The 16,678-nt window shown below is 49.9% G+C and overlaps 6 protein-coding genes across 6 annotated transcripts; 5 read left to right on the forward strand and 1 right to left on the reverse strand.

The window, feature by feature from the left end:
• Positions 1-59: 59 nt before the first annotated feature.
• BO87DRAFT_409356 (Arf family guanine nucleotide exchange factor SEC7) lies at positions 60-6,557 on the forward strand. The gene is made up of 4 exons (XM_025626239.1): positions 60-1,927; positions 1,978-2,162; positions 2,213-5,929; positions 6,005-6,557. Exons 1-4 carry the CDS (start codon positions 158-160, stop codon positions 6,339-6,341), a joined length of 6,009 nt encoding a protein of 2,002 aa, XP_025476486.1. The 5' UTR covers positions 60-157; the 3' UTR covers positions 6,342-6,557.
• Positions 6,479-7,610, reverse strand: BO87DRAFT_379412 (bifunctional precorrin-2 dehydrogenase/sirohydrochlorin ferrochelatase MET8). Its single transcript, XM_025624027.1, has 3 exons — positions 7,458-7,610; positions 6,896-7,377; positions 6,479-6,828 (listed from the first exon to the last, which is right to left on the reverse strand). The coding sequence occupies exons 1-3, from the start codon at positions 7,551-7,553 to the stop codon at positions 6,699-6,701; spliced, it is 708 nt and encodes a 235-aa protein (XP_025476487.1). The 5' UTR covers positions 7,554-7,610; the 3' UTR covers positions 6,479-6,698.
• Positions 7,611-7,916: 306 nt separating this feature from the next.
• Positions 7,917-9,666, forward strand: BO87DRAFT_429184 (ribose phosphate diphosphokinase subunit PRS1; the record flags this gene model as incomplete). Its single annotated transcript, XM_025627487.1, has 5 exons — positions 7,917-8,175; positions 8,240-8,249; positions 8,302-8,422; positions 8,513-9,585; positions 9,636-9,666. 5 exons carry the CDS (start codon positions 7,917-7,919, stop codon positions 9,664-9,666), a joined length of 1,494 nt encoding a protein of 497 aa, XP_025476488.1.
• A 3,181-nt stretch (positions 9,667-12,847) lies between these two features.
• Positions 12,848-13,835, forward strand: BO87DRAFT_143649 (uncharacterized protein). The gene has a single exon (XM_025618131.1). It carries the CDS (start codon positions 13,056-13,058, stop codon positions 13,593-13,595), a length of 540 nt encoding a protein of 179 aa, XP_025476489.1. The 5' UTR covers positions 12,848-13,055; the 3' UTR covers positions 13,596-13,835.
• On the forward strand, positions 13,676-14,469 carry BO87DRAFT_143643 (uncharacterized protein). The gene is made up of 2 exons (XM_025618130.1): positions 13,676-13,779; positions 13,928-14,469. Exons 1-2 carry the CDS (start codon positions 13,756-13,758, stop codon positions 14,228-14,230), a joined length of 327 nt encoding a protein of 108 aa, XP_025476490.1. The 5' UTR covers positions 13,676-13,755; the 3' UTR covers positions 14,231-14,469.
• A 236-nt stretch (positions 14,470-14,705) lies between these two features.
• On the forward strand, positions 14,706-15,126 carry BO87DRAFT_389727 (uncharacterized protein; the record flags this gene model as incomplete). Its single annotated transcript, XM_025624903.1, has 2 exons — positions 14,706-14,932; positions 15,018-15,126. The coding sequence occupies 2 exons, from the start codon at positions 14,706-14,708 to the stop codon at positions 15,124-15,126; spliced, it is 336 nt and encodes a 111-aa protein (XP_025476491.1).
• Between the last annotated feature and the right edge of the window lie 1,552 nt (positions 15,127-16,678).

Here is a 16,678-nt window from a genome sequence, read left to right on the forward strand (position 1 = left end):
CCCCGTCCGCGGAGTGAACACGCATCAGTTCCCCAGCGTCCAGGAGGCTAGAGGGCCCTTTCTCTCAGACCTGCATATACCCCTTTAGTTGCTTTTCAGTCCCATGTGGACCCCTCGTCTGCCTAATTCCCAACACTCCGGACGGAGTCTTGCATAAATGGCGGAAGTCGAGCATGGCTCTGTGAACGAGCCACCAACCCAAACATCTACAACCCTGCCGCCGGTAGACAACAAGGAGGATGTTGCCGGCGATGTCCTAGCGCATACGGAATCACCTGTCGACGGAGATAAACCCGCACTACCGGAGGTTTCGGATAGTCAAGGAATTGATGCTCAGGGATCAGAGGAGGCTCATTCATCACCAGAACAATTGAAAACTGCTGAAAATACAGAGTCGCCGGATCAAGCCCCAAGCTCTCCGGAGGGAGCCGTCGCATCATCAGAACCCAAGGCTGACACCGAGCCTGAGTCGACCTCGAAGCCCGATACACAGGACCAATCTGCGGACACATCACCGGTAGTTCCGGCTGTCAACGTTGAAGAGGAATCTTCGGCTGACAAGCAAGATGTTGCTTCCATCCCGCATCAAGATGAAATTCCCTCCGATTCACGCATGCGCTCCGATTCAAGATCGACGACAGCTACATTTGCAACACATCGCTCGGTCACGGTCAGCTCTACCGTTTTTATTGTGACGGCGTTGGATACAATCGGCGCGTCTAAGGAAGCGCGGAGAAGCAAAGAACTTGAGGATGCTGTGAAGAGTGCCCTCGCAAACGTCAAACAGTCGGATGGCCAGCCCATTGACCCTGAGCTTATATTCCGCCCTCTGCAGCTGGCCACGAAAACCTTCAGTATTCCTCTGCAGGTCACGGCCCTCGATTGCATCGGAAAATTGATAACCTACTCATACTTCGCCTTCCCTTCATCTCAAGATGGGAAGACGCCAGAGTCGGAGGCCAACCCTGAACAGCCACCCCTGATTGAGCGAGCGATTGATGCGATCTGCGACTGCTTTGAGAACGAAGCCACACCCGTTGAGATTCAACAACAAATCATAAAGTCACTCCTTGCGGCAGTTCTGAACGACAAGATCGTCGTGCATGGAGCAGGTCTCCTGAAGGCTGTCCGCCAGATTTACAACATCTTCATCTACTCCAAATCATCTCAGAATCAGCAAATCGCCCAAGGGTCCTTGACACAGATGGTCAGCACTGTATTTGATAGGGTCCAGGTACGGTTGGACTTGAAAGAGCTACGTTTGCGCGATGGCGAAAAAGGGCAGACAGGCTCTTCGGATGCTGTGACTCTAGAAACAGCCGAGACACCACAAGCAACGGAAGATGATCACGACTCGGATGCCCCGTCTGCCGTAGCCTCCGACCAGCCTGTCACGAAGGAGCCCGTGGAGAAATTGACGTTGCAAAGTTTCGAGTCGAACAAGGATGTGACCTCGGTCAACGATAATGCTCCCACGATGGTTACTCGTGCCAGAGGCAATCAGAGATCTGCTCGGTCAATGTCTGCAGCCTCAGCAGAGGACATTGACGGCACTTCCGATGATGATGAAGACGAAATATATGTCAAAGACGCATTTTTGGTTTTCAGGGCACTCTGCAAGCTGAGCCACAAAATATTGAGCCATGATCAACAGCAAGATCTCAAGTCTCAGAACATGAGGTCAAAATTGCTCTCATTGCACCTTATCCATTACCTCATCAACAATCACGTTGTGACCTTTACATCTCCCCTCCTGACCATAAAAAATAGCTCCAACAGCCCGGATGCTATGACACTACTACAAGCTGTCCGGCCTCACTTGTGCTTAAGCTTGAGTCGGAATGGGTCTAGCTCTGTGCCTAGAGTGTTCGAAGTTTGCTGTGAGATATTTTGGCTAATGCTGAAGGATATGAGAGTGATGATGAAGGTTAGTATGCTTTATGGACTTATCGCGCGAGTCGATCTAACAGCCAGCAGAAAGAACTTGAGGTTTTCCTAAAAGAGATATACTTGACTATTCTCGAAAAGCGCAATTCTCCCCTTTTCCAGAAACAGTACTTCATGGAAATCTTGGAGCGATTGGCAGGCGATCCGCGCGCCTTGGTGGAAATGTACCTCAACTATGACTGCGACAGAACCGCGTTGGAAAATATTTTCCAAAAGTACGTCATAAGTTCATTATTCTGCAGTCCGACTTCTGACCATTCTCCAGTGTTATTGAGCAGTTGTCACGGTATGCAAGTATACCAGTCACAGTCACCGCTTTCCAGCAACAACAGTATCAGGAGCATCATGTCAAGGTTTCGACTCTCGGTAACGACTGGCATCAACGGGGAACCCTACCGCCCAACCTTACCACAGCTAGCGTAGCTAATGTTCATCAGCCAAACCTACAGCATGTGCCCCCTGATTATATATTGAAGAATCAGGCGGTCGAGTGCCTGGTGGAAATCCTTCAGTCATTAGACAACTGGGCTTCCCAGCGTTTGGTCGATCAAGCGGCGCCAGTTCTCAACTCCTCTTCTCAGAAGTCAATCGACAATCCTAGGGATTCAATGGAAACGACTGCCGCTACCTATCTTTCTTCTCCGAGGATCGAAAGCACCGAGGGCAGTACCACACCTGTGGCGGAGGACGACCCGAGCCAGATTGAGAAGGTCAAGCAAAGAAAGATCGCCTTCACCAACGCCATCCAACAGTTCAACTTCAAGGCCAAGCGGGGAATCAAGCTCTTTATCAAAGATGGCTTTGTACGTTCCAGTTCACCGGAGGACATTGCCGCGTTCTTGTTCCGGAATGAACGGTTGGATAAAGCCATGATTGGTGAGTATCTCGGTGAAGGAGAGACTGAGAATATCGCCATCATGCATGCTTTCGTTGATATGATGGAGTTTTCGAAGCGGCGCTTCGTCGATGCTCTGCGTCAATTCCTACAGCACTTCCGCTTGCCAGGAGAGGCACAGAAGATCGATCGCTTCATGCTCAAGTTTGCAGAGCGCTACGTAACGCAGAATCCGAACGCATTTGCAAACGCGGATACGGCCTACGTTCTTGCTTACTCCGTCATCATGCTCAACACCGATCAGCATAGTGCCAAGATCAAGGGCCGCCGCATGACGAAGGAAGATTTCATCAAGAACAACAGAGGTATCAATGATAACCAGGATTTGCCTGATGATTATCTTGGTTCCATCTACGACGAAATCGCAAACAATGAAATTGTGTTGGATACTGAGAGAGAACATGCTGCCAATCTTGGCATTCCGACGTCTGCACCCAGCGGTGGCCTCGCGTCCAGGGCTGGACAAGTTTTTGCAACGGTGGGACGCGATATCCAAGGTGAAAAGTACGCGCAGGCTTCTGAGGAAATGGCAAACAAGACCGAGCAGCTTTATCGTAGTCTGATACGGGCTCAGCGGAAAACAGCTGTCAAGGAAGCTCTCTCACGCTTCATCCCGGCAACCTCCGTCCAACATGTTGGCTCCATGTTCAATGTCACCTGGATGTCTTTTCTTTCTGGCTTGTCTGCTCCGATGCAGGACACCCAATACCTCGAAATCATCCGACTTTGCATGGGAGGTATGAAGCTGGCTATACGCATCAGTTGCGCGTTCGAACTTGAGACCCCGCGGGTCGCGTTTGTGACCGCCTTGGCCAAGTTTACCAACTTGGGCAACGTCAGGGAGATGGTAGCAAAGAACGTGGAGGCGTTGAAAGCCTTGCTTGACGTCGCTCTTACGGAAGGAAACCATCTCAAGGGCTCTTGGAGAGAGATTCTCACCTGCGTCAGTCAACTCGACCGTCTTCAGCTCCTCACCGATGGTGTGGATGAAGGTTCCCTGCCTGATGTCTCTCGAGCTCGCATCGTGACTCAGCCATCCACGGACGGATCTCGGAAGTCGATGCAAGCATCAAGACGGCCTCGCCCCCGATCTATCAACGGACCTACAGCTTTCCGTACCGAGGTTGCAATGGAGAGTCGATCTGCAGAAATGATAAGGGGAGTGGACCGCATCTTCACCAATACGGCCAATCTCTCCCACGAGGCCATCATCGATTTCATTAAGGCCCTCAGCGAGGTCAGCTGGCAAGAGATCCAATCGTCTGGGCAAACTGAATCTCCTCGGACGTATAGCCTGCAGAAACTGGTAGAAATCAGTTACTACAACATGACTAGAGTCAGGATAGAATGGTCAAAGATTTGGGAGGTCCTCGGACAGCACTTCAATCATGTGGGTTGCCATTCAAATACCACAGTGGTCTTCTTCGCTCTTGATTCGCTTCGCCAACTTTCGATGCGCTTTATGGAGATTGAGGAGCTGCCAGGTTTCAAGTTCCAAAAGGACTTCCTCAAGCCATTTGAACACGTTATGGCGAACAGCAACGCTGTCACTGTCAAGGATATGATTCTTCGTTGTCTCATCCAGATGATTCAGGCACGTGGTGACAATATTCGCTCAGGTTGGAAAACTATGTTTGGCGTCTTTACGGTTGCTGCTCGCGAGCCGTATGAAGGCATTGTCAACATGGCTTTCGAGCATGTGACCCAGATCTACAACACCCGCTTTGGAGTCGTTATAACACAGGGTGCCTTCCCTGACCTCGTTGTCTGCCTCACTGAATTTTCCAAAAACTCAAAGTTCCAGAAGAAGTCGTTGCAGGCAATTGAGACCTTGAAGTCTACTGTTACGAAAATGCTGAGGACGCCAGAGTGCCCGCTGTCTCACCGTGGTGCATCACCGGAGGGCTTCCATGAAGATGCTACCAACCTTTCCCAGCAGCTCACCCGTCAGTCCAAGGAGGAGCAGTTTTGGTACCCGATCTTGATCGCATTCCAAGATGTTCTGATGACCGGTGACGATCTTGAAGTCCGGTCACAAGCGTTGACGTATCTCTTTGAGACATTGATCCGTCATGGCGGTGAATTCCCGCAAGAATTCTGGGATGTACTTTGGAGGCAGCTCCTCTATCCTATCTTCGTGGTGCTACAGTCCAAATCGGAAATGTCTAAGGTGCCCAATCATGAAGAGCTTTCTGTGTGGCTGTCAACCACCATGATCCAGGCACTGCGGAATATGATTACTCTGTTCACCCATTACTTCGACGCATTGGAGTACATGCTCGGTCGGATTCTTGAGCTCCTCACTTTGTGCATCTGTCAGGAGAATGATACGATTGCACGGATTGGTAGCAACTGTTTGCAGCAGCTAATCTTGCAAAATGTTACCAAATTCCAGCTGGAACACTGGAAGAAGGTCGTTGGCGCTTTTGTCGAGCTATTCAGCAAGACTACAGCTTACGAGTTGTTTACTGCTGCTGCGTCCATCTCTTCAAAATCGCCTGGCTCGCTGAAACCTGCAAATGGAGAATCAGCCTCGAATGAAGAGTCGGGACAAGAGTCTTCCGAAACCGCATCCGATCAGGAACACGTTGCTGAAGCGCAAAAGGCCAATGGAACGCAAAATGTGACCTCTGAGCACGAAGAGGGTGACATGCCTGCGGCCTCAACTCCTGCATTGGAGGATTACAGACCTCAGGCAGATGCCCAGCAACAGCCGGCCGCAGTTACCGTGGCTCGACGCCGGTTCTTCAACCGTATCATAACCAATTGTGTGCTCCAGCTGCTCATGATCGAGACTGTCCATGAACTTTTTTCAAATGATAAAGTCTACGCCCAGATTCCCAGTCACGAGCTGCTTCGCCTGATGGGTTTGCTGAAGAAGAGTTATCAATTCGCGAAGAAGTTCAACGAGGACAAGGAATTGCGGATGCAGCTTTGGCGTCAAGGGTTCATGAAGCAACCTCCCAACCTCCTCAAACAGGAGAGTGGAAGCGCCGCCACATATGTCCACATCCTCTTCCGAATGTATCACGATGAAAGAGAGGAGCGGAGAAGCAGCCGTGCTGAAACAGAGGCGGCTTTGATTCCGTAAGTTTACCAACCGAAGTTTCGTCAACATCAAGTGATCTAGGCTTTTATACTAACCAGTCATCTTTGCGCCAGACTCTGTGCGGATATAATTCGCAGCTTCGTCCGTCTTGACGAAGACTCTCAGCATCGTAACGTGGTTGCCTGGCGTCCAGTTGTTGTGGATGTCCTCGAAGGCTACACCAACTTCCCTTCAGACGGCTTCGACAAGCACATTGGGACTTTCTACCCACTAGCCGTTGATCTCTTGGCTCGTGACCTGAACCCCGAGATTCGGATTTCGCTCCAATCCTTGCTGCGCCGAATCGGTGAGGCGAAACTAGGTATACCTGTCGGCCAAACATCTCTGCAGTCTGGTCACAGGAACTCTGTGTCGAGTCAGTACTCCCGCAAACACAGCGGGGGACACTAGACGAGAAGACCAGTGCTTGAGTGTTTTGTGTTGATGTTGTTCTTTTCACTATTCGTTTTGCGCTTTTCTTGGATATCCTCCCCTACAGGACCGTAGGGCTTTTTATCAATCTGGAGGAGTATTGAATGTAGACCTAGCACAGCATTGCATCATTTTCAATTATTACCCTTCAAGGCTGTCCATTCCAATGGGCTTATATTCTATGTACAAAATAGCAATTATCATGGGAGCATTTCCGTTAATGATAGGTCTGAGTCACTGAGCGATCATCGATAAACTGGCATGTGTGAGCTGTCGGAGGTTTCACGAAGCCATCATCAGTTATAGTGCTACAAGGTCTCTACTGAGTGGTTTCGGTCAAGAGGACCGAACTTCATTCAGGGTCGGGATCTTCCCGGATGCGTAATGGGCTAAAAGACCGTCCATGTCACTGTCGTCCATCTGAACAAGATCCTCTAAGCTCCATGACTCGCAAACTCCAGACATCCTATATTATCGATCAGCGGGGGGGAGGTCATCGTACCGAGCGCATGGCGAGATTGGGAGAAGCGTACCACTTCATTCGTTTCGGGCCTTGGTCAGGATTTGGGGCGACATCCCTCAGCTTCCTCCGCAGCTTACCAACGTTGTCTATAGCTGCGCCCATGTTGTCGGGGAGGGTTTCCGCTATCTTCTTGCGAACAATGCTGGCCAATTTAGGTCCGTTTCCATTGGTACTGACCATGACCTGCAATGGCCCATCGCGATGGACGCTACCAAAGTAAAAATCACATTCCGACGGTACATCAGCTATGTTTGCAGGGATACGCTTCTCCTTGCAGAGCTTCCAGACCTGTGTCGAGGCTTCTGGGTCATCAATGGCACAGAGTACCATATCTGCGCCGTCCAGATCGGCAGCCTCAAAGTTCCTATCGATGTGATTAACTTGTCCCTCTGCTACCCTGAATGCCACTTCATCATTGAGGCCGGAGGTAGGACAGACAACGGTTACTTTGGCATCGGCATTGAGGGCGTGGAGGATGCGACCTGCAGCCACCTGAGGCGGAATCCTCGGTAAGCAACAATGATATATTGTAAAAGAGTCAGGATAAACGGTCTAAGCAAGGGGAAGCTCACTTCTCCACCACCGACAACTAAAACATGTTTCGCTTTCGCCTGCCAGGCGACTATGAGGGAGCCTCCTCCTTGCACGGGAGGGAATTTGTGTGCCATGATCGAACAATGTGCAGGTCAACTCACTTGACCGCGGGGTTACAGGGGAGCTTATCTTTGGGCTCCGAGGGTTTGGAAGAAGTGGGGGGAGCTCTGCTACGGGGAGCCACAGGCACCCAAGCTGCTTTCGTTTTCGAACCTCCACTTGAATTTTTTCCCGACGAGAAAACTCCGGACTAATTTTCTTTTTCTTTCATTTCCCTCCACTTCCCTCCACTTCCCTTGCCTTTTTTTCTCCCTTTTCCTTTCGTTTCCCTCCTTGCTTCCCTCCCTTCGGGCGCTTGAGATGATCTTGCTGCCTACCTTGTCTTCTCTTCCCTCTTGATCAATGGTCTATGTCTTTTAATTCATCTCAATCCTAAGATGCGGGGAGTACAGATCTTCTCGGGGACATCCCACCCCCTTCTGGCTGAAACGATTTGTGAACGCCTGGGGACCCAGCCGGCTCGTGCTGATCTTGGGAAATTCAGCAATGGCGAGACCAGCGTAAACATTGGGGTGTCGGTGCGTAACCAAGATGTTTACATCGTCCAGAGCGGCAGCGGAAAGATCAATGACAGTGTCATGGAACTCTTGATTATGATCTCCGCCTGCAAGGGCGGGTCCGCAAAATCTATCACAGGTATGTGCGGATATACTTCCCGCCAATCCATTGTCGTTGACTGACGCATACTTCTTACTTCCAGCGGTCATGCCGTATGCTTTTACTTGACTCCATGGCTGCACGTCTGATGCTGACACAAACGAGGTACTTCCCGTACTCCCGCCAGTCTAAGAAGAAGAGCCACCGTGGTGCCATCACTGCCCGCATGTTGGCTAACCTTCTCTCGATCGCTGGGGTGGACCATGTGATAACTTTGGATCTGCATGTGAGTCACAAGGCGATCTGTCTGTTGCGCCGGTTTCGCAAATGCTTTATTGCGTGGCATGGATGGAGTTCTTATGAACGTGATCGCTAGGCATCCCAAATGCAGGGCTTCTTCGGAAAACCCGTGGATAACCTGTTCGCCGAGCCCTTCATCGCCCGCTGGATTCGTATGAACGTGCCGGGTTGGCGCGAGGCTGTCGTGGTCAGCAAGAATGCAGGAGGCACCAAGCGTGTCACCTCGCTAGCAGACACACTCAAACTCAACTTTGGCATCGTCACGACTGATAGGAGACGTCCGAAAGTACCCCTCGGTATGGCCGACAGTACCGTCTTTTTCGATTCTATCGAGGAAGAGAACACTCCCGTCGCCAAGGACAAGGATCAAGACCCTTTCACTCTCCACCTCCAAAGTGGAAGTAGTGAGTGCAGTCAATCCGACGATGCCAGGGGCGAGCCAAACAGCAACATGGAGTCTCTCGTAGCGGCAAACTACTTGCGTCCTGAAACCCCATCAGGCGCTCGTCGTCCTTCGGAGTTGGAAGCTGCACATGAGTATACTGATGTGCGGGTGCGCGAGGTCATCACTGGGCGGCTCGTGCAAGGTCACCTTGTTGACGACGACTACCCGTCAACCGGTCCTACTTCACATCCCGCTTCAGGGGAAACAACCCCGGGGCAGAGTGCCAGCCGTGATGAGCCCGAGGTCCCAGACTCAATGGTGAACTCTCTCATATCCAACACTTCTTCCCTTCCAGGCGACCATGCTCTAGGTGGCTCATTCGATGCTGCCGAATCTTCAGACGAAGAGGGCAGCAGCGGAAAGCACGTTGAGCAAGAAAAGACTATTACCTTGGTTGGCGACGTCCGTGATCGGACTGTGTTCCTTGTCGATGATATGATCGACAAGAGTAAATCCTGGACTGCCGCAGCAGAAACTGTAGTGAAGAAGGGCGGCGCCAAGAAGGTATACTGCATTGCCACCCATGGCCTTTTCACGGAGGAATCCCTCGAACAGATGGAAGCCTGTGAGTCGATCGACCACATTGTCGTCACGAATAGCTTCCCTGTTCCACCGCAGGTGGTGAAGAGGTCAAAGAAGTTGATTGTCATTGATATTTCGAGTCTTCTGGCCGAAAGCATCAGACGCCATCATTACGGTGAAAGGTTAGTCGCCTTCCGAATTTGGATACAGGATGATTGCTAATCTGTCCAAGTGTTTCGGCGTTGTTCCACCTTACTGACTGATTCGGGGTTGTCAACTGGCCTCAGCCTTCGGCATCCGAAGGGTCCTGGCGCTCCTTGCCTTCCCTTCTCTTCCAACTTCCCTCCCGAGTATCCCTGGCAGCACTATAACAAGCCCGGAGATCGGTAAGATGATGACTAAAGACAGTGACGAGTAAAATTGATGACTTCTTCCTTATTCCGTACAGCGCATGGCAACTTTCCTTGCTTCGATTTATGTGTCGCAAGCATCATCTTATGTGATGATAACATCATGATACCTTTTCTCACTCACAACTCCTGACTGAAGCTAAATTCAACCATACGGTGTGGTCATGCGACGGCTGTACATCTCAGCCAGCTACACGCCGATTATGAAGACTAGCTCTACTGTCGAATCTATCAGGACAGGGCCCGGAACCCTAGTCTCATTAGCCATTGCGATCAAGGCTGTCATTTTCCCTTGTCATTTCTGCTTTCTGCGTAGGTGCGCTCAGGCCGGTCAATTTACAATGGCACGGAAATTGAGGAAAACGTCACAACTTTACACCAGCGATGCAGTCCACTCTGGGTACTGCAAGAGCATCTTGTTGGAAAGGAGATCTGTCTCTGGACCTATTTCACAGGATGTTCTTAACGGAGCGTTGGGAGATCAATTGTCCAATCTTGTCCGGCCCATTATCTTTTCATGCCATTCGGTGTGTGACGGTAGTGGTGCTGTACAAGGTTGGCCGAGGAATGAAGGCATCAGTTTCTTGGATTTACGTCCTGCGGCCTTGGCCAGTGGAACTGATGCAAGAGAACATCTCGGACATTACAGTATACGTTAAGTGTAGTCGTTTAGCATGTACAGGTTTTTGAATATTACGATTTTGGCTTCCACATTTGTCATGAATCGATCTATTGTGGCGTGATAGTTTCGACTGTCCGCCAGCTCAGTTCCAACGCTTCCCAGGATGGGATGTCTGTATCCTTCGGGTGGAACTTACTCGAGGTTCAGCATCGTTCTAACAGGTTTGGGAGCAAAAAGAGATCTAGCCTATAGTCTCAGTAGTTTGGCTTGACAGGAGCCAGCTGAAAGACGCCTCGCACTTGCCTTCATTCAATGGCTGGCTATCAAAGGTCGTACAGCGGAACCGCCGGACAGCTGCCCGGTTCCAGTCAGTGGATATGTTCCGTATCCTTGATGATCTGGTTTAATGACAATAATAGCGGTGTGCATGAGGCCGAGTGCTGAGCGCACAACTTGTACATCTTGGTTGGCGGCAGCATTCACTGTCTGCTGCACTTGACACCGGTACCTTCCGCTAGCCGAAATGTTGATGGATGGTATCCTATGCTGATGACACCTTCCGGAAGCATTGAAAGAGGCCCCGACATGTAAACTTTGACTAATTGGCAATTGCGTGCAGACATTAGCTACGGCAGGTCAATTAAACTCTCCCCGGCCATTCGTACGTGATATCACAATCGTGGGAAAGAATGCCGTTGTTCTAGCCCGGTCGAACATGGGTCCTAAACAGCTCGTTTACAGGCGCCACCGCAGGACTACACATTTGGCAGGTCATCGAACAAATGGTGTTTGTGAAAAACTCGATGGCTGTGGGGGCGGCGCTCTTCCGGCCCTGATGATAGGAAGGTAACAAAAAGACGTATCGAGAAGCCAAAAGTACCTTGCGTCACCGGAACCGGGCTACGCAGCTCGAAGCCCAGCACCATGGGAGACCAAGTGGTCCTAGGGGCAACACTAGTAGGGACCGAAGCGCACCGGACCAGAAATATGCCCGGGAGCCACTCCCGGTAGATCAGGGAAGCGTGCAGCCAAATGTTCGAGTTTCGACTAGGGACAAATTCACCATTACCTGATTGAGAAGAAAAGCGGATGCTGTCCCCTCTGAACCCGTGAAACTAACTCAACCATTCGGAGCACCAATGCCAGTCCGGCGATATACCACCCTATTGCATTCTGGTGTTTATTGGCCCCCGACAGGGGTATCCATGGACCACGAACCGTGGAGCGCGACATGGACGACTCGGGTGTTTTACACACGCCGCACCTTTCATCCCGCGGCGTGGCTCTTCAAACATCCCCCGGGAGTTATCAGCAGGGAGCCCAGTGCTTCCGACCCAGGCTTATGCCGTGCGAAGGTTATGTAACAGTCACACATCTCACGACAGATGACAACTGCCAGCCATGTGCGTAATAATTGGCCTGAGCGCCGGGCCGAATTGCGACCCAGTCTCATGCTTGAATAAGGAGCATAAGAGGAGAAAGCTCGGGGCACTTGACGCACCGCGTGCCCATTCAGTTCATTGGCATTCAGACGCCTAGTGAATCTAGGTGCGAGCGCCCCGGAGATGTCAACTTGGAGCGACGGGCGCCTGTGATTTGCCGCGGCAATTTGAATTTACTCCTTAGCACCAGCCGGCTCTCCGACTAGATCCAGCGCCAAAGCATTTAGCTCCTCCAAATGGAGCGGACCCCTGGCATTCAGCGACTCAGTTGGAGGGATCGACGCGTCCGACTAATTTTGGTGAGCGGAGGATTTCCCGCAGGTCAACTATCCTCCGGGCCTCGCTTGAAAGTGAGGAAATTAGCAAGCGATGACGGTTTGAGAAACAGGCCAGCCGCAACGGACAAAAGTACGTGCTTGCAGGATTGGCAGACCCGTTCCTGTCACACCAGACAGAGTTTTTCTTCTGTCCTTTTCCTTGTCTTTCTATACCTCAGCTTGCCATTCCCGAAATTCCTGTGCTACTTCGAAGGTTAGTGGGCTAGTGGCTGAAATAACCTTAGAGGTATCGCTGGATACTGGACAATCCCTTCAGCAAGCCACTCCAAAACGTACCTGGTTGGCGGGCCCGCGGGTCCTCTGCAAATGCCCGGAGCGATCGGCCACGGATCAGCAAGGAGCCCGAGAAGGTAGAGACTACTTCATCAAAAAATTTAGTTGGCTGGGAAGTCTTTACCTCCAACGCCCGGAACGTTCTCTGCATCGTACATTGAGGGGGGTTGCAGGTAGAGTCAAGGATATGCAGACGGAAGGACGGGTGCAGGAGTAGAAGGTAAGAAGGGGGGTATGAATGAAAGGACGATGCGATGCAGATCTTGGCTTGAAGGCGAAAAGATATGCCTGTGTACTTGTTGTTTGTCCGGTCGGGGAATCCCTGCTGGTGATAGTGGATCGACTGTAAGAGGATGTCGATGTGTGCTCCTGTCGTGGGCCGTGAGAGGAGTCGAAATGACAGAAAAGACACTGTCAACTTGACAACCGGAGCAGCTCGGTGATGTTACAAGATCAAACAAGTTGGTAGAAGCTCAGCAGATGGGGCATCCTGATCAGATAGACCGGAGATGAGCTGGTCTTCATGGACGACACTAAGATAGTCCGGCTTTCCCAAATCGGCTGGGCATGACGTTTCTGAAAATTCAGAGTGACAAACAGGGATACTTTTTTCTGACTGAACTGACAGAGGCCTGTCTATCATTCCCCAAATATTCTCTTGGGACGTGCCCCATCCTCTACCAACCTGGTGGGAACTGGAAAATCGTCCGTCTCTGTCTCTGTACAACTAGAGACTGGGAAAGATGGAGATTAAGGGTGGAGATGAGGAGATTTGTCACAACAAAGGTAACAAACCATCTTCAGAATGGGGACTTACTTGATGCTCCATCAGGATGGCCGATGCTCTCGAGAACCAGGATAGACACAATAAACAGCGTCGATCTGCACGCCAAAGTCGCAGCGCACCGCAGGGCTGGAACCAGCTCAGCCCCCAAACGGAAGCGCATGAATCGGGAATGGGGGTCCAGATCCAGAGTCCAGGCATTCCCGGGTCGAACTTCAGCTCCTTCCCGGGGAAATCCTAATTTTAGGGGCGAAAGCTTAAAGATGCGAGCGCAGAAGAGAAAAAGCAACACACCCAAGGGCAAATTAAAAGGGAAAAAGTAATTAAGGAATAAGCGGCTGTCGCCTACAGTTCCGCACCCACTTGGTTGGGTCCACTGGCGGGCGATATATCACTTCCATCATCTCCTTCTAGACTAGGTTCCTGGATTAGCTTGTGTCGCGCTTTCCCAGACCCAGATTTGCGGTTTGACTAGGATAGGAGATGGGCTGTGATCGTGAGGATGATGTAGGTGGTCGTGTGCTTTCTTTTGCTTTTTCGGGGTCCGGCACTCACCCATGGATCTCTTTCTCTCTCTCTCTCTTTCACGGCGTAAAGAGAGGGCTGCTCTTTTTCCTACTATAATTTACTAACTACTTAATATCTTTTCTGACAGCTTATTCCCCGAATTCTCCTCATCTGCACACCCTCGTTCCTGCTACCAACCTCCCCCATATTTCTGTTTTTGTCCATCACATTCTCCTTTCACATCGCTGGATCCTTTCCTCACCTCACAACACCCTCTTCCCTGTCGCTTGTTATCCATCACTCAACTCTCTGTCGCTTTCTCCACTCAATTAATGACCCGTCGACAGCCTCGGGTACTTGCAGTTCGATTCCCTGCCGACGGCAAGAGCCATTCCATGCAGCAGACCTGCTTCTAGTCTGGACCTCGTACAGCTGCTGGGACCTTCTCTGAACAACGGTCAATCCGAAGCAATGCACCCATCGCATCACTAAAAAGGAGATGTCTCATGCGCTGGTCCAGTTTGAAACCTCGTCCTCTATATAAAGCTATGGCGACGCATCCCAAACGTCCTTTGTCTTTCATCCACCATCAACAACTACATCCTTCTTCCCTTCATCCTTCTCTTCCTTGACTCTCAGACAACTCTCTGTCGTCTTCCTCAGTTCAGGTCTTCCATTGTGTCCTGCATCTACACACTCAGGGACAACAAGGCCGTCTACTTTGCATTGCAACTTGAGAAGTTCCAGGACTTTTCATCCCTTCGGCTTCCAATACTTGACTATCGAGAATTATCTCGTATCACTGCAATTTTGCGCAGCTTACGCATAATTCTACATCCACCATTTCTGAGACAGAATTGAGTATGTGAAGGATCCTCATTATAACTTCCAGTACCTGGCAACGCGCAAATTGGAAGGATGTTAACATGCTGCAAATAGCGACGAAATGGCCAACCAATGCTCAGGTCACGTTTTCGTCATCGTGCAGGCGACAAACGGGAATATCCTTACCTGGCGATGCTCTGACTGCAACTCCGGTCCGTTTGTCGCCATCTGGCGCTGCAAGATCTGTAACCACTGTCGCTGCAACTCCTGCCACACCGCCAAAGGCTAAGAAGAATCACGTCACGCATGCTTTTTTGCCTCTTAATCGGTAAGTGTGCAAGTGGCCTGACTGCGATTTGTTTGTGGAAGGCTGTGTACCAGTTGTGAAACTATAAGCTAACCTCTGTTCCTAGTTCGATTCGTACATTTCCTGGAACTTCGAAAAAGCCTTCTGCAGCACTCCTCGCGCCATACCTGCCGAAAGCCTATCAGCCTTTTCTTGCGCGACTTGACTTTAATTAATTTTCCCATTTCGTTTGCTTCTCCATTCGGTTCGGTTTCTCCTGCAACTCGTTAAAAAAATCTTTCCCTCCATCTCTGAGGCATACTGCGCATTGTCCCCTCGGTTTGTTGGCGTTCCAGATCGGAGTAGGGTCGACGGAAGAGCGCCTCTCCTTTGTGGCCTGGCCCAATCGGATATCTTCCTATTCGGGCCAGATCTCAATCGATCAACATCAAGCTGTGGCTACCTGGTTGTGATTTGATACCACTCGATGTCTCGTGACCAAAGGAGATGCGTCTGAGCCTGTAACTGCAAACACGGTGCAAGCAGTGTTTCCCCCCATTCTCCACCACTAATATCGTTCTCTCCACTCGTTTTCCGCCCCCTTTCGTGCTTTGCCATCGATTCTTATGTTGCTTTCCCGACGAAAAGTCCCAAAAGTCCTTCTGATGCTGAGCCACGGCCGGAATTTCATATGTCCACGATCTACTTTCGCCACAAAAAGCAGCATCGCTCTGGTGTTCAGGGTTCCGAAACAAACGGTCTGTTGGTGATTCAATTCCAATGCCGGCGCCTCCTTTCAGAGAGCCTTGCATTCCTTGTCTTATTACAATCGGCCCTTTCTTTTTCTATTTGTTTACTGAAATATCTTTTTCTGTGCGATAGAGATGACTTATAGATCCTTATCAGGAATACAATGCGGCAACGCAAATTTAATGGCATTTGGAACTCCCTTCACAATTCCGTAGACACATTCCCTTTCCTTGGCAAATTCCAAATACGCTAAAAATGACATGACACACGAAGATCCCCAGACTTGAAATAACTAACATACTTTACGATAAACAAACTATCTATTTGACCCAAATTAAATTTTATCCCCGTCAATAATTTCCCCACTAATAATAATGACAATTCCTTAATGACAAGCAAAAGTGGGCCGCCGCGCCCCGGCCTCCTTCCGACCCGCAAAAATAGGGAAAAGATGAGCCACACCCACCAAACACCAAACAGGAAATTTGCACTTTAAGTCCAACCAACTCAACAAGTAGACTACCCCAGTCAGCTTAACTTACCAAATCGGGTGAGTTGCATGATGTATCGGAAGTCAATTCGAAAAAGAAAATAACAGAATAAAAGAGAAAAATAAATAAATAAATATCACTTGAGGATATAGTTGATTGGTTTGTTAGTAGTTTGACTAGTTAATAAATAAATACTACCTAACCAACCTACGGATAGTAATTACTCTACAGTTACTTAGATGAGTTTAGTTAGTAAGTAGAAGTCGTGGCGTGTAAAAGGTCGTCGACTTTTTCTCTCTTAGGCTTTTGTTTTATTTTAATCATTATTTTACTACCGAATCATCTACATAGTACATACATACTCTAAGTAGTACTAGATACTCATTACCAGGAAACATAACCGGGGCTATCTATCCATCTATGTGTCTGTCATGTATGCGCAACGTATGTATGTATGTATGTATGTATGTATGTATGTAAATGTAAGTATGGAAGGGGAAATAAGTGAGGCCTGCTTGCCTGCTTACCAGGTAACTACCTACCTACC

The sequence above is a fragment of the Aspergillus neoniger genome, assembly GCF_003184625.1.
Source record: "Aspergillus neoniger CBS 115656 unplaced genomic scaffold BO87scaffold_32, whole genome shotgun sequence".
Classification (NCBI taxonomy): Eukaryota; Fungi; Ascomycota; class Eurotiomycetes; order Eurotiales; family Aspergillaceae; genus Aspergillus; species Aspergillus neoniger.

Coding starts and splice junctions, on each gene's coding strand:
- BO87DRAFT_379412 (XM_025624027.1), bottom strand. CDS start 7,553: ATGGCACACAAATTCCCTCCCGTGCAAGGAGGAGGCTCCCTCATAGTC. Junction 7,378..7,457: donor TAGTTGTCGGTGGTGGAGAA/GTGAGCTTCCCC, acceptor ATTCCGCCTCAG/GTGGCTGCAGGTCGCATCCT. Junction 6,829..6,895: donor GGCCCGAAACGAATGAAGTG/GTACGCTTCTCC, acceptor TCGATAATATAG/GATGTCTGGAGTTTGCGAGT.
- BO87DRAFT_409356 (XM_025626239.1), top strand. CDS start 158: ATGGCGGAAGTCGAGCATGGCTCTGTGAACGAGCCACCAACCCAAACA. Junction 1,928..1,977: donor ATATGAGAGTGATGATGAAG/GTTAGTATGCTT, acceptor AACAGCCAGCAG/AAAGAACTTGAGGTTTTCCT. Junction 2,163..2,212: donor TTGGAAAATATTTTCCAAAA/GTACGTCATAAG, acceptor ACCATTCTCCAG/TGTTATTGAGCAGTTGTCAC.
- BO87DRAFT_143649 (XM_025618131.1), top strand. CDS start 13,056: ATGACGTTTCTGAAAATTCAGAGTGACAAACAGGGATACTTTTTTCTG.
- BO87DRAFT_143643 (XM_025618130.1), top strand. CDS start 13,756: ATGGGCTGTGATCGTGAGGATGAT. Junction 13,780..13,927: donor GCTGTGATCGTGAGGATGAT/GTAGGTGGTCGT, acceptor CTTTTCTGACAG/CTTATTCCCCGAATTCTCCT.